General features: G+C 37.6%; 1 protein-coding gene across 1 annotated transcript in view; it reads left to right on the top strand.

The window, feature by feature from the left end:
- Nucleotides 1–14,412, top strand: part of Dpp4 (dipeptidyl peptidase 4) — an 81,175-nt gene that overhangs the window by 51,115 nt on the left and 15,648 nt on the right. The window contains exons 13-22 of the mRNA XM_047546403.1: nucleotides 2,064–2,171; nucleotides 2,438–2,505; nucleotides 3,396–3,449; nucleotides 3,828–3,949; nucleotides 5,550–5,597; nucleotides 5,853–5,951; nucleotides 8,206–8,275; nucleotides 10,944–11,138; nucleotides 13,528–13,582; nucleotides 14,169–14,268. Of these exons, the coding sequence (XP_047402359.1) occupies nucleotides 2,064–2,171; nucleotides 2,438–2,505; nucleotides 3,396–3,449; nucleotides 3,828–3,949; nucleotides 5,550–5,597; nucleotides 5,853–5,951; nucleotides 8,206–8,275; nucleotides 10,944–11,138; nucleotides 13,528–13,582; nucleotides 14,169–14,268 (919 nt within the window). The remainder of the gene's footprint in view (nucleotides 1–2,063; nucleotides 2,172–2,437; nucleotides 2,506–3,395; nucleotides 3,450–3,827; nucleotides 3,950–5,549; nucleotides 5,598–5,852; nucleotides 5,952–8,205; nucleotides 8,276–10,943; nucleotides 11,139–13,527; nucleotides 13,583–14,168; nucleotides 14,269–14,412) is intronic.

Raw genomic sequence — 14,412 nt, 5'->3', positions numbered from 1 at the left:
TCAGAGCTATTTAATGGGTAGGCATTGTATATTAGGGATCTATGTTATTTGCCATTAATAGAGATGTCAGTTGACCTATTTCTTAAAATATTGGAGATGCTCCCTATAGAGATATCTTTTTATGAAGGATATAAAGCATACTGAGTTGGAAAAAGTAAGAGGACAAGTGAAAAATCCAGAGCAGAACAGGCAAAACAAAACACATACTCTAGGCAAAATGTAGCTCCCAGTCAGTTAAAAAGCAACCATTGCTGAAAGACAGCCGAGATGCCGAATGTGCTTGTTGACCTCATATTTGAAGTTATGTGCTTTAAAGGCAGAAAACACAGTTTCCATCCCAGCCTGGACAGATGCCTAAGGAGATGTGACTACAACTAGCAGAAACTCAGCACCAACCACACAACGCCCGCTACGCACCTCTTTGGAAGAAATTGTGCTCATGTGAGTTCACACTTTATTAGGCGCCCAGATGCAGAGCTTTATCCAGGAAAGCATGGTGACCCTCGAAGACTTCTCATGCTTCCCAATCCTGCTGCATTACATGCACATTGCTCAGAATTACCAACCACATTGCTCTACACCGTGGAATGGAGTACATACATGAAGGAGCTCCAGCCATCATGACATCCTACAAGGAAGATGAAGACTGAAAAAAATTAGACTGCATCTAATTTTTATGACCACTTCTATAAATCCTCCTTTGAGAGGGGAACAAAGCAACAGAAAAATGTAAAGATTTCACAACTCTTGGGTCCTAGAAGAGAGGTTCCAGTCCAGGAAGATGGTCCCAGTTCAGGAAGACGACCCCTTCAGGGGGCTCGGAGCTCTGAAGCATTCCCATGTCCTTTTTCTTCAGGCATTGATTGGGCAGAGGGGAGACGTTTGCCAACATGAAAAGTGGTTTCCTCCATGGCAAGAGACACGCTACACTTCCTCACGACTCTTTGAAAAAAATATGTTTTTTCCTCTCTGTATTTAACCAGACAGATGCCACTTTTCACACATTCCTACTAGGCACAACTCCATCCAGGGGAAACAGGGAAATGTATTAAAAAGATAAGGCTGTGAACACAGGTCTAGAGAGGGGAATGTGTTTCAGAGCTCTGTAATGAGAACACCAAGTGTATTGCACGCCTCAGCTTGCTCCATAAATGAATTCACTTTGAATCACTAAATAGAAGAGGGAAGCGTGTTTCTTCCTTCCCAAAATGGGAGCTGATGAGAGAGGAAACATCGAGGGCGAAGTGAACCAACAATTTTAAAAGACCATCTCCTACCTGCTCTCAAATGTAGCTAGGAAATAGAAATCGTAAAGCAACGTACTCCTTTCGGGCTTGGAAAGACGCTCTTCTACATGGTCTACATTATATTCTGAGCACTATCATCTTTACTTGAAAAGTAAAAAAAAAATGAAAATTTTATTCTATATTTCTTTACAAGTTTTTTTGGGTAAATTGTTGATCATCTCTCACAAAAGGAAATGACTTATAATAAAAAGAACTATATGAATGCTTCCATATGAAGTATACAACAGGCATTCCTTAGGGTATCTAGTCTGGAAATGGTTAAGCCTGAATTTCAAAAAGAAATATGTGTAAAAACAGGAACAAAAAATTCCCCCAAACTACAAACCACCTCCAACCTGAAGCAGGCAAAGAATAATGTGTCAGTTTTAGGAAAGCACCTTTGAGACACTAAGGAAATTTACATTTTGAACAAAGGTGGATGTTGGGAACACACTGGTCGTCAGGAGTCACTGTCCTCCACAGAGAGAGGATGCCCTAAAATAATAGAAGCTATTTCTATTTATTGAGTGTTCTGTGCAAATGTTTTTATATGCATTCTCTCACTTACTCCTAACAAAAAATTACTTAGGTGTTTGGTCTTTTCATCCAAATTTTATGAAAAGAGGATTTTCTTTTTGAGTCCTTCTAGCAGCATTTGGATCATAAATGAAGCATGGGATTTTGAGCATAGGCTTAAGGGAGGACTTTGTTAAATTAAAGTTGGTACTGAGATGAGACTGGTGCTTTAATGTTTAATTGCTCTCAATTATTTTCTAGTTTAGACCTGCAGAACCTCATTTTACCTCTGATGGCAATAGCTTCTACAAGATCATCAGCAATGAAGAGGGTTACAGACACATTTGCCATTTCCAAATAGATAAGAAAGTGAGTATTCCTATGTAATTTATTTCAGGTTGACCTCCTTTTTTTGAAACTAAATTGAAGGAGAAATCATTTGATAAAGTCAATTAATGTGTACAAATAGTCTAATTTAAATTCTTTGGTATCTGGAGTAAGGTGGAATGGGATATGGACACGCAACAAGCAATCTCATTCTTATTTTAATTCCTGACATAAGTGATTTAATCCTCTACTTACCTATGATTAGAGAGAGAGAGTCTAATAAATCTCTTATTTAAAAACCCCATCAGAACTGCACATTTATTACAAAAGGAGCCTGGGAAGTCATTGGGATAGAAGCTCTTACCAGCGATTATCTGTAAGTATTCTAATAATCGACAGGGTATAAATCCATTCATCATAATCTAGCCGTCTTTGCACAGAAGTAGGGAAAAATCTCTGACAAATACAGAGTCGTCTATCTGGAATGTGTTCAATACTTTCTCTTTTTAACATACGGAAGCCTTAATGATTTTCACATATGCGCAGCAGATTTGATGCCATGCCACCAAGCAGCTCTACCTCTTGCTCTTACCTGCTTTACATCTCAAGAGCTGCAGCCTCTTGCTGGATCGCCCCTGAACGCTAGCACCCCGCGTTCTGTGAGCCTTCGGCTGGCTCTGAATGTTTGGAAGACTTGGAAAGGCTATTTTATCTGCCCATGCCCCGGCCTTTCTCTTTGGTTATTGGGGAACTTTGCTGAAGCTGTCCACTACGCTGTGAGCTGGTAGGAAGGGGAACGCTATTTTCCATTAGAACCTTAGGCACTTGCATGGTTCTTTCTTGGTCTCATCCACAAAGGGATTTTGCCACTGCCTGAAGTAGTTTCTAAAGACCCTTTCCAGAAGTGGCTCTGTCACTCTCTGGAAGATGGGGCTCCTGTCATCTAGAAGTTTATGGTATAAAACAGAAAATGTGGAAAACAGGATTGAAAACGGGGTTTCCATTTCAGGCTGCTTGTCCGGTCATATTTTTTTCCTACAAAAAAACCTTCTTTTGATCCTTCATTTGTCATTTTACTTAAAGAAGAAATCCCAGGGTTAATCTATTTTACTCTGTTAAGAAAAAGATGTCCTGTGAGGAAGGCTTCCAGGTGAGGGGCAGGGACGTGATGGTGGCTTGTGAGCGGGCCTGCCGCTTGACCTCAGGGAGCACCTCTGACATCTTCACAAAGCAGAATTAATGTGTGTTTCATTTGTTTTCTTCCAGATACTACATTAGTAATGAATATAATGGAATGCCAGGAGGAAGAAATCTTTATAAGTAAGGGCTCTGTCAAGTTGTGAACTTCAATCTTTTTTTTTTTTTTTTTTTGCCTATTAACAATTTCTGGACTCTTTTTAAAAAAAATTTTGTCTTATCCTAATATGAAATTAGAATTTCTGTCAAGTACTGTTATTCTTTCATAAATCAACCCGCGTGTCACTACAGAGAATGACCTTATTATCTGTTTTGTGACATTTCCAAACAATGGGAGATTCGAGATTATTATTACTCATGTGCTTATTTCATGTTAAAAAAAGAAATCTGAGGATGACTTTGGCATTCTGATGACTCTAAATCTAGAGTGTAGCCTTATTCAGTCTCTTCCTTTCATTGGTCCTTTCATTGAGCACTTACTTTCCACTGTTGGTTTTACAGAATCCAACTTAATGACTACACAAAAGTGACATGCCTTAGTTGTGAGCTGAATCCAGAAAGGTGTCAGTACTATTCTGTGTCATTTAGTAAAACAGCAAAATATTATCAGCTGAGATGTTCCGGTAAGTTCGCGCTGACTGAGAGGGAGGGCAGAGGCTGCAGGGACTCACTGACCTCAGGAGAAGCTCCCTCCATTCCCTCAGCTAATGCGATCCCTGTCTCTGGACATCCTTTTACCACCCTCCTGGCCCCTTCTCCAGTGTCCAGTTTGCAAATCATTGTTTCTTTGCTCAATTCTCTCTTTTTGAACCTGAAGGGCTGTCGAAAACACCTCAGTCACTTTATTTCCCTTCACATTTAAGTGGTGAGTTTAAACCACCTTTTCTTGCCCTCTGGAGACTTCCTTCCTTTGTATACATTCCTTCTTCCTTCTTATATATTCTGTATATATGTCTTTACACAGATTGTGGGTTTTCAAATGTTTATTTTGTGAAATCACTCCTTTAAATGAGAAGCCATGACTAGTATCTGTTACCTGATGTGCTCACAGCTTTAATCTTCTATTGCTATTATTATTATTAATTATTATTTTTACAAATGAAGAAACTTGGGCAAATGGAGACACAGCACCTAATACAGGTTGGACAGCAGCTACAGAGGATTCACACAGGCCTCTGCCTCCTGAACCCTCTTTCTAAAGACTACTTCTTAAGTGAGAGAAGGAAAGTGGATATTCTGAAAAGAATTGTGGATGGCAAAAAAGAGGACTCTAAACAGTTTTCCGAATCTTTCCTCCCAAGTGTATTTTCTTTATTATTTATTTCTGTGGTTCTTCACTGTGACTGTTTCTTGCCCCCTTTCTTGGGCATGTGCTTTATACTAGGCACTGTGCTAAAAGCTGTATATCCATGATCTTGTTTAATATTCAAGAAAATTCTATAAAGTAGATATTATTCTTTTTTTTTTTTTTTTTTTAGTGAGAAAATCAAAGCATACATATGTTGTCTACGTGACTTAGGAGGGCAAATCAGTCAGTATTCAAACCCAGGACTGGATAATGCCTTCACTGTGCTTTCAATCAAATATGAAAATTAATTTTATCATCCAAATGCATCAGAATTAACTCACTCACAAAATAGCTTTTCTATACATTACCTTCCACTCTGCAACTACCACAGTTGGGATAAATAGTGAAGATATGAGCTTGTGAAAAAAACACTTTTCCATGCCAGAAAGGAATCGTTTATCCAAGTCAGGCGCTGCAGATGTGTTTCCTGGCTCCAGGGCTCCTCCGGAGTGGGCATGGTGAGGGACCCACCCTCCTTCAGGTGTGGCTGGCTCCAGAGCTCAGTCAGCCTGCTGCCCAAAGAGTGCAGGATCTGGTGCTGCTGTGGTCAGCAGGGTATCACGAATTCAAAGTGGGGAAGGATGGCAGCTCCCAGTTCAGCTCACTGATGAGGAAATGCGGCACGGAGGTGGTAAAGTACCCAAGCCCAGCAGGGCACAGATTCATTTCCCACCTCATTCTACTGAGCCTTATGCCCTTACAGTAATACATCTTGCACCCATTTTAAGCAAGAACCACCACCGTTTATTAAGGTTCTTATTCACTATGATATTTATTATGTGTTCTATCAAGTTAAATGGTAATAAAAGATAGTTTTGGAAAGTTATGTATGCTATTCTCATCTAAAACATATTTTCCCCTGATTGTGTTAACAGGCCCTGGTCTGCCCCTCTATACTCTGCATAGAAACACAAATAATGAAGGTAATTTCTCATATGTGACCCTTCATTTGCTTGTAGGAAAGTGCATGTGAATAGGACCAACATGTCCTTAGCATTGTTTGATTTCCCTTGACTTTAAAGTACCCTAATAATGACCTGATCAAAAGGTTTATAACCCCAAATATGTACAGTCCAATCCGTGCATTTTGTGTTTGCTGAGTATTGCATTGCTCATTATTGCATAATCTAAATTCTTCACTTTGCCATGAATTTTTGCTGCTTCATTTATTTACTTAGTACTAAGAGTCCTGGAAGACAATTCAGCTCTGGATAAAATGCTACAGGATGTCCAAATGCCTTCAAAGAAACTGGACTTCATTATTTTGAATAAAACAAGTAAGTTAAATTTTTCTTGGAATGATAATTTCATGGAAATCCCAGCAAAATATGACTACTACAATAATCTGAAAATATTTGTTTTATATCATATAAATTTAATTTAGAAATTATTTTTCCAAGAAATGTTCTGACACAAGACCTGCTACTTTTGGATTCTTTCATCTTAAAGTAGAGTAGCACTTTATATAAAATATATTTTGTCAAGAGGAAAGATGTTTTGGAGAAAATGCACTATTATTAGTTCAGTTTACTCTAGTCTGCTAGTAACTATTAACTGTACATTTAACTTAATGATATCCTAATATGTTTCCCCTTTAAACTAAAGAGACGGAAAATTTCTGAGATGATTATAGTTTTGAATTAGAGCTGTCTATAAAGAGTTGAAATTCAGTCTCAGGAGAGAAATCTTTAATTTTTCCATCCCTCCTCTCCTCTCATAGTTATCATATGACTGGGCTTGGTCATCCAATCATCGGTCACATTCACTAAGAACAATAGGTTTCTTCCAGTAGGAAATCTTGTTTGTTGATTGGTTTTCATTTCTCCATTAAGGGCTAACAACTTACAGGGAAGGGAAGACTCCATCTGGATTGATTTAGCTTAGATGCTTTTTATAAATTTTGAATATGATAGGAAATATTCAATTCTTTTCATTTTAAATGGAAGGATCTGTCCTTGAGAGTGTGGGTACTTCTGAAGAATATCTTAGGGCAGTGGTTCTCAAATTGAGTAGACTTGTGAGTCCCCTGGGAACTTGTTAACAGGCACATTCTGGTCCCAAAGTCAGGTGGGCCCCCATTCCAGCATTTAGAATAAGTTCCTAGGTGATGCCAGTGTTCTTGTTTGTCAAGAACTTAGAGTTTCTCAGTGCTAACACTGACAGCCTGGTGAGAAGGCTTGAGTACTGGATAAGACATTTTGTTCCAGTTGGTAAACAGTAGGGATCCCTGAAGGGTTTAGGATCAGGTAAGCCACGTGATTAGCGGGAAAACTTGGTAGGGATTGCAGGCTAGAGCTCTCTGACAGGAGAGGAGGTTCTGCGGGGAAAGGAGGGTTAAAGGGAGAGTTCAAGGCAAGAGAACAGGAAAGGGGAACTTAAAGTTAGAAAGACCCCCCCACACCCACACAAAGAAAGGGCGATACATCTGCACAAAGGTGGAACCAAAGCAGTTTCTAATGAGTGAGTGCTGACTCAGACAGAGCTCCAATCAAACTGTGCCTTCGGCATGTCCATTGAAAATATCAAGGGCAGACAATAGTTTGACATTTCATTGAAATTATAATAGAAACTTAAATTTTTGTTCTTACAAACATATTAAATTAGAAAACAAACATATTCAACAGCAAAATAAGTATTGAGGATTAATCTCCTAAATCTTTCTTTTGCCCTTAACCAAAATAAAATCAACCAAAACCAAAACAATGAAACAAAAAGGAAAATAAATGTAGGAGAGAGCTCTGGAGATAGGGATTTTTCTTTCTTTTTTTTTTTTGGCCCACAATTTTAATCTACCAAAGCTAGAAATAATCATTAAAATATGGAAAAACTCTTATTCATTAAGATTTGTTAGCATAACTCATCTTTAATTTGAGCGCAAAGGAAACCAATTCATTATTTAAGGACAAATCTTATTAAACTGACATTAAATCAAGCACAGGGAATCAAACAGACCCGTGGGAGATCATACAGAATGTACGCAACAGTTTGCTCCACATAAGCCCGATTGCATTCTGTGAAACACGGAGCTGAAAATGGGAACACAGTTCTGCGGTCTGGGATGGCAATAGGAATTATAAAAATGTTATTAAATCAGAATTTTAAAATAGAGTTAGGGCCAACTACAAATCCTAAACAGCTTCAAGGAAATTCAAGAAGAGGAAAACATTTTGGAGGAAAACTTAGAACATAAGCCATAAACAAACTAGATAAGTAGATCAGATGCCAAAGAACAGAATCATAAAAACAAAACATTAGAAATTCTAAGATGCACTTTTATGTTACAAGCCACTGATGTATTCGATAGATACTTTAGAAACAACTTTATTGTTTTAATATTAACTAGTATTTTAACCTGACAGTGTTTTTATATCTTAAAAACATGCTGAATCCAAGCAGCTTATTTTCGTTTTTCTGTTCTAATTTAGCAAATTGTTAGACTCTAGACATGACATCACTGACAGAGATAAGGAAAGAAATCTTGCACTAATAATTGTCCTTATCTTACTAATTAATCTTTTTGGTTTTTTTCAGAATTTTGGTATCAGATGATCTTGCCTCCACATTTTGATAAATCCAAGAAATATCCTCTGCTAATAGAAGTGTAAGTATTCAAGAGGAGAGAGTGATTAGTGTTAACTGTCTTTCTTTCTTTTTTTTTTTTTTTTTTGCTCAGTACAGATTACTGAAAAGTAGAGCCAAATGGAACCCTTCTCTCTTCCCAAATCACTGATTACTATTTTCTCCTTCATTTTGCATTCACAAACCCCAACCTGTGTTTTCTCCTGTCTTCTTAGTAGACAAGATAGATACTTCTCTTCTGTAATAATAGTATATGTTTTTTTTCTTATGATTTGCTTCACCAAATTCCAGGGGAGTTCCACAGGAAATCTCAAGTCCCCATTTTCATCATTAAAACTCTGTACATTTTAATAAGCAAGAGATGGTATTAACAGATATCTCAGTTCCTTACCCTCCATCTTATCCAAACAACTCCCATTGGTTGCCTTTGACTCATTAAGTCTTGAACTTTCTCTTCTAGTTCCTGAAATTTCACTGCCAAGCATTGTCTGTTCCTTTTTAATTTTTTTTTTTTTTTTTTTTTTAGTTTTGTGAAGAGGAGAAGTGATGTAGCTGAGTGTTCATTATCATTCTAAAGTCTTCAGGTCTTAGAGAAAGTTCTGAAATCACATATGTGTGTTCTGAACATGGCAATATTATAAAATATTTTCATTAATTGCTAGGTGCACATTTTAAAAGTGCCCTGGTCTCACCCATAATGACACACTCTTCCCATCATAGCATCATTTTCTTTTTCTTTATTAAAAACAAAATGAAACAAATGTGCTGAGGGCCTGCTGTGAGCCAGGCACTTTCTGTGACTTATTTTATTCATACAACAAACGGATGTGGTGAGTTCTGTTGGCCTATCATAATGGAAGAGAAAATGAAACTTAAGGGAAAAAATTTCTATTGTCACTAGAAAAAAAAGATATTAATATCAGACATAGCTTTGTGCCACTCGACTCACAGTTGCATAAAGCTAAACATAAAGCACGCATAAAAAAAAAAGAAGAAGAAAAGAAAGAAAGACGGGTATTTTAAACTTCTGAAGGGCTATTTGACTTTCTTAAGCTTACTTTTGATTTAATAAAGTCAAGTTCATTTGTGATATTGATTTGTATTAGGTTCTATTTACAATTCTGAAAAAGCATCCTTTAGAATATGATAGTACTATTTCTCTCTCCTTTGACTCCCCTGTAAGTAATTATGAAAGGTTAAGAAAAAACCAGAAAGGTAAATTTAGTGCTAGTATCTGTTCAGCTTTTCTCCTCCTTCTCTTTTTTAAGGTCTTTTTTTTTCAATTTTTAAAAATAATTTGGTTTAATCTTGGGGGTAGATAACTTGATATATACCCAACATTAAGGCAGACTCAGTCTACCAAATTTGGCATCATTGACAGTACCAAGGCATTTCACACGTTACTAAAAATAATGCTGGGTATAGTGGTGCATGCGTGTGATCCCAGCAGCTTGGAAGGCTGAAGCAGGAAGATCATAAGTTCAAGGGCAGCCTCAGCAACACAGCAAGGCCCTAACCAACTTGGCGAGGCTCTGTTTCAAAACAAAAAATTTAAAAGAAGGACTGGGGATATGGCTTGGTGGTTAAGTGGCCCTGGGTTCAATTCCTGGTATCAAGAAAACTAAACATGTTGTTATTATAAGTGTTTACTTGCCTAAGAAATGGATGAGCACTTTCTCCTATTTAAAGTAAGGATGGTACATTTAGTTTAACATTAAAATAGCCCAATATTTAAGTTAAAGTTCTTTGGACTGCCACCCTTAAGAAGAGGGAAGAAAATGTTCGCAAAACCATGTATCAGGACTCATAGGTCCCCATGGGGGAAACAGTGAGCAGATGGGTAGAAGAGGTAGGCTGGTGGTGTTTGGGGAAATAGCTATTGAAGGTCTGTGTCCAGGAGTCCTGAGGACCACGCAACGATGACCTGTAAATGAGATACAATGTGCTGTAGGGACTGCCTCTTAATTAACAAACAGAAACAAAAGGGTTCGGTAAAGACTGTCCACACAGCTATGTATGGGATAGATTATAGTCTATGAAGGTTGCAAATATGAGGGAGTTAAGCTTGTTAATAGAAAGAATGCCAAACAACATAACCTATTTTCCAATACAAGATTGTATTTCTTTCTCTTGGACTTTTAGGTAATAGCATTTGGCATACCTTGGTCCATTCCACAGTGATTTGCAAAATTCTGGTGTGAGCAACACTGTTGGATATGTAGGGAATTGTAAAGCATATGATGTGCAGAGTCCTCAGGGAAGTCTAAACCTAGGAAATAAATAAATACTGCAAGTATTTCTAAGTTGAGATGGAAAGATACATTCAAAGCTGCATTTATTGTCATCATCATTATGTTTTCATAACAAAACATCCCTACACCGACTATTAGATAAATTATTTCTTTGATTTCCAAGATTGTGTAATACTTTAAAACTGTTGACCTCCAAAGTCTGTGTTTGATAACAATCTTCAAAGATAAAACTAACAGCATCTTTGAAGGAAGCACACTGGCATTAGTCACATTGTCAAGTTTTAGAGGTACCATATACCAGTGGCTGGCATGATTTCAGGCTCACAGTGAGAAAGAATACACACATCTTCTCCACAGGGAAGACAAATTCAAGCTTTTCATTTGATTTGGGCACTTTTGACTTTGGGACTCTTCATTTGATTTTGGAACTTTTCACAGCTATGCAGGCCCCTGTAGCCAAAAAGCAGATGCTGTCTTCCGACTCAACTGGGCCACTTACCTTGCCAGTACAGAAAACATCATAGTAGCTAGCTTTGACGGCAGAGGAAGTGGTTACCAAGGAGATAAGATCATGCATGCCATCAACAGAAGACTGGGAACATTTGAAGTTGAAGATCAAATTGAAGCAGCCAGGTGAGTGACTAGGAAATGAATTCAAAGGACATCTGACTTCTTCCTCCTCGATTTATATTTTAAAGTTGTAAAGTGTAAAAAATTTTAAATGTTCTGGGATGAATTGGTAATCTTTCATCCTTGGTGGTAGGTTTTGAGTGAAGATATGTTTAGGAAAAAAGAGGTATGTCACTATAGATTTACATGAAGGTAAAAATAAAAAACACTTCCTAAATACCTCTTTGTGACACTAATAAGGGAGCTAGCATATGTGCTACTTCCTTCTAACAATGGAGATTTGAAATTCATCAAACACATGGACACACTGAGGAATAAATGTACCTGAGCAAGCCCATCCCTTACAGTCAAGGATAAGTAGAGGAAGTCAGTGTGCTTTGACATTGTAGGGGGTCACAACTATGAAGTCCTTGGAGTATCTCCCAGAATCTGAATGACAGTGACTCTTCTGTTTTGGTATAAGTGTAGCACATAGCCATTAGGGTCACAATATGAAGGCTTCCTTAAGTATTATTCACATCTCATTCTTGTGCTTTTTGCTTATGGGGCTATGAATTGATGTGATCCAGTTTAAGAGAGATTTTTTTTAACCATGAATGATGAGTACCCCATGATCTGCAGGTGATGTGGGCAGGGATTTCACCCACAGGTCTTATCACTGAAGCTGTACAGCTGGCCTAGAAGGTAGTAGTTCTTACCCCATATTTCAGGTTGAAGAAATGCAGACTCTTAGATTAGGTAACTTGTCAAAGCAAATCAAGATTTGAATCCAGTTTTATTCCGACTCTTTTATTCAATTGCATTTCAACTGGTAAATGGGAAATAGAACCTTTGAGTTTCGTAACCAACTGTGTGAATAGCTGGGGAAGTCTGTTAACTGGTGCAATTTGAGATAACGTTATGAAATCACCAATCAGGAAATACAGAAAGATCCTTGAATGATTAAAGGGATAGATAAAAATGCCTTTAAGAAAAGAGACAAAGAAAAGAAGAGAAGATGGTAAACAATTCAATTAATTAAAAAAATAAAATACAATAAATTTGTCCATGGGTGAGTGAGCATTGACATTTAAAAAATAAACTTGTATCAATCCATAAGGGCTTTTTATATGATAGGGAAATTTCCAGAGCTTCTCAAGTCTAACCTACAAAAGTCCTAATATTGCAGAATTACAGAATTGAGTTTCTATAGTATGCAACTCCAGTTTGAAAAAATGAGTTACAGCATATAATGGAACACTATTTCAGCAATTAAAAACTAGAGTAACATCAATGAATCTCACAAATACACTGTTGAATGAAAGAGGCCAGACCCAAATGTACATCCTGCATAATCCAATTTATATAAAGTCCAAAACCATGTACAAGTTCACCAAAAAAAGAGAAACATTTCATTTTGTCCCTTTGGGAGGAGGGAGATGATCTGGAGGCTGTGGCCATTCACAGGTCATGATTTCAAGGATATGTTCACTTATAAATGTTTATCAAGCTGCACACTCATGATTCAGTGCACACATCTACATATCTAAGTTCTTCAAGTTTAGAGAGTTTGACATACAGAAGATGAATTGAAAACTATTTTTATGTTCCCTAATGTTGCGTAACTAAGAGCCTAGGATGTGTATCACCATTTGAAAACAAAAAGACTTCCAAAGTTACATATACATCAAGGCAAAAGCCCCAAATGTTCCATTTGCTAGATTTTTTAATTTAAAAAATTCTTTTGATGTAAGGCTAAGATTGAAGATTAGGGGCATAAAACATATTTTTCATTCCTTTACTTGGATTCAATGCTGAACACATTTTAGTGGCAAAAAGACATCTTAATTCACCAATGTAAATTTGCTTTCTTTTTAATGGTGCTGAGCTAACTAATCAACACCCTGCATAAGAAGGGAGTTATTAGACAATGGTGTTTAAGTTCTCAGGTGGGGGCCCAGATACATTTCTAAGCTATACCCAGATGTTCTTCATGCCCTTGTCTTTCCCCATTGTAGGGGCAGACGCTTTCAAACTGAAAAACATCTGGAGAAATTTAAATTCAATTATGTAAAGAAAAGTGCATCTGGGCTGCAAATTTTTATATAAAGCTGTGAAAAAAACTGCCAAGATTTGTTTTCTGTGAATCATACACACACACACACACACACACACACACACACACAATTTTTATGGACTCCACTCCAATGAAAGCAAGCTTTGTTCATCTGGGTCTTAAGTTAGCATGGTAGGCATTTATCTCAGGTGGTTTTGATTGCTGGCAGTGATCCATCTTTAGTTTCAAATAGAGTGAAAGAGATAACAAATGGCTGGTTTCACGTTTGCACGGTTATCTTTGTTTTCTATATATATGGTACAAAATTGATGTGTGGACTTCTTTCATGTCTTTTAGACAATTTTCAAATATGGGATTTGTGGACCGACAGCGAATTGCAATTTGGGGCTGGGTGAGTAGTTGTTGGACTGGTGAAGCGGTATGCATTCCTTAGTGGATATAACCCAGAGCAGGTTCATTTGTCTTTTGTATGCAAATATTTGAAGATGAAAAGCGTGTCTATCAAGTCTTGTATCTCCTGACAGAAACCCTCTAGAGTCTCTCCTGAGCCAGGCTTGCACCTTTGTTTATTGTGTTGAGGGAGGGAGGTGAGAAAGGAAGAAGTGAGGGAGAGAGGGAGGAGGAAAAGAAGAGAGGAGGAAAGAGAGAGAGGGAAGAAGGGAGACATCTTCTCATAAGTCAGTTGTGTACATTGTTTTTATTTATTTATTTTTCTTTAATTGGCACTACCCAGTTATAAGCATCAGCAAAATGTCCCATGCTTTCCCCCTTACACTTACCAAGAAAAGGCACCAGGGCTCCGAAAGTGTAGACTTTAGATACTGCCCAATTAAGGCCAATTTAAGCCTCCTATACCATGCTTCCCATCTCTAAAGAGGCACAGTATATAAAGATGTGAGAAATGTGGAAACTGCGACTCGCTTACCATATGTCCTTATTCCTTTACCTCCATAAAAATAACTGTTTCCATTCTTTAGTCATATGGAGGGTACGTAACCTCGATGGTCCTGGGATCGGGGAGTGGCGTGTTCAAGTGTGGAATAGCCGTGGCACCTGTGTCTCGCTGGGAGTACTATGGTATGTGATTACTGTCAGGTACAAAGAAATAGTCATTGTTAACCTTAAATTTTTAGTAACAAAGTCATTCCTTTTTGAGTTTCACTTTCTACAGCAAATAATTTGCGTTTCAATGTTTCTGCAGCGAATAATAGCCTGATTCAT

Source organism: Sciurus carolinensis, chromosome 3 (assembly GCF_902686445.1).
Source record: "Sciurus carolinensis chromosome 3, mSciCar1.2, whole genome shotgun sequence".
Taxonomy (NCBI): Eukaryota; Metazoa; Chordata; class Mammalia; order Rodentia; family Sciuridae; genus Sciurus; species Sciurus carolinensis.
Note: the sequence above shows the minus strand (reverse complement) of the source record. Positions and strands in the feature narration are given on the sequence as shown.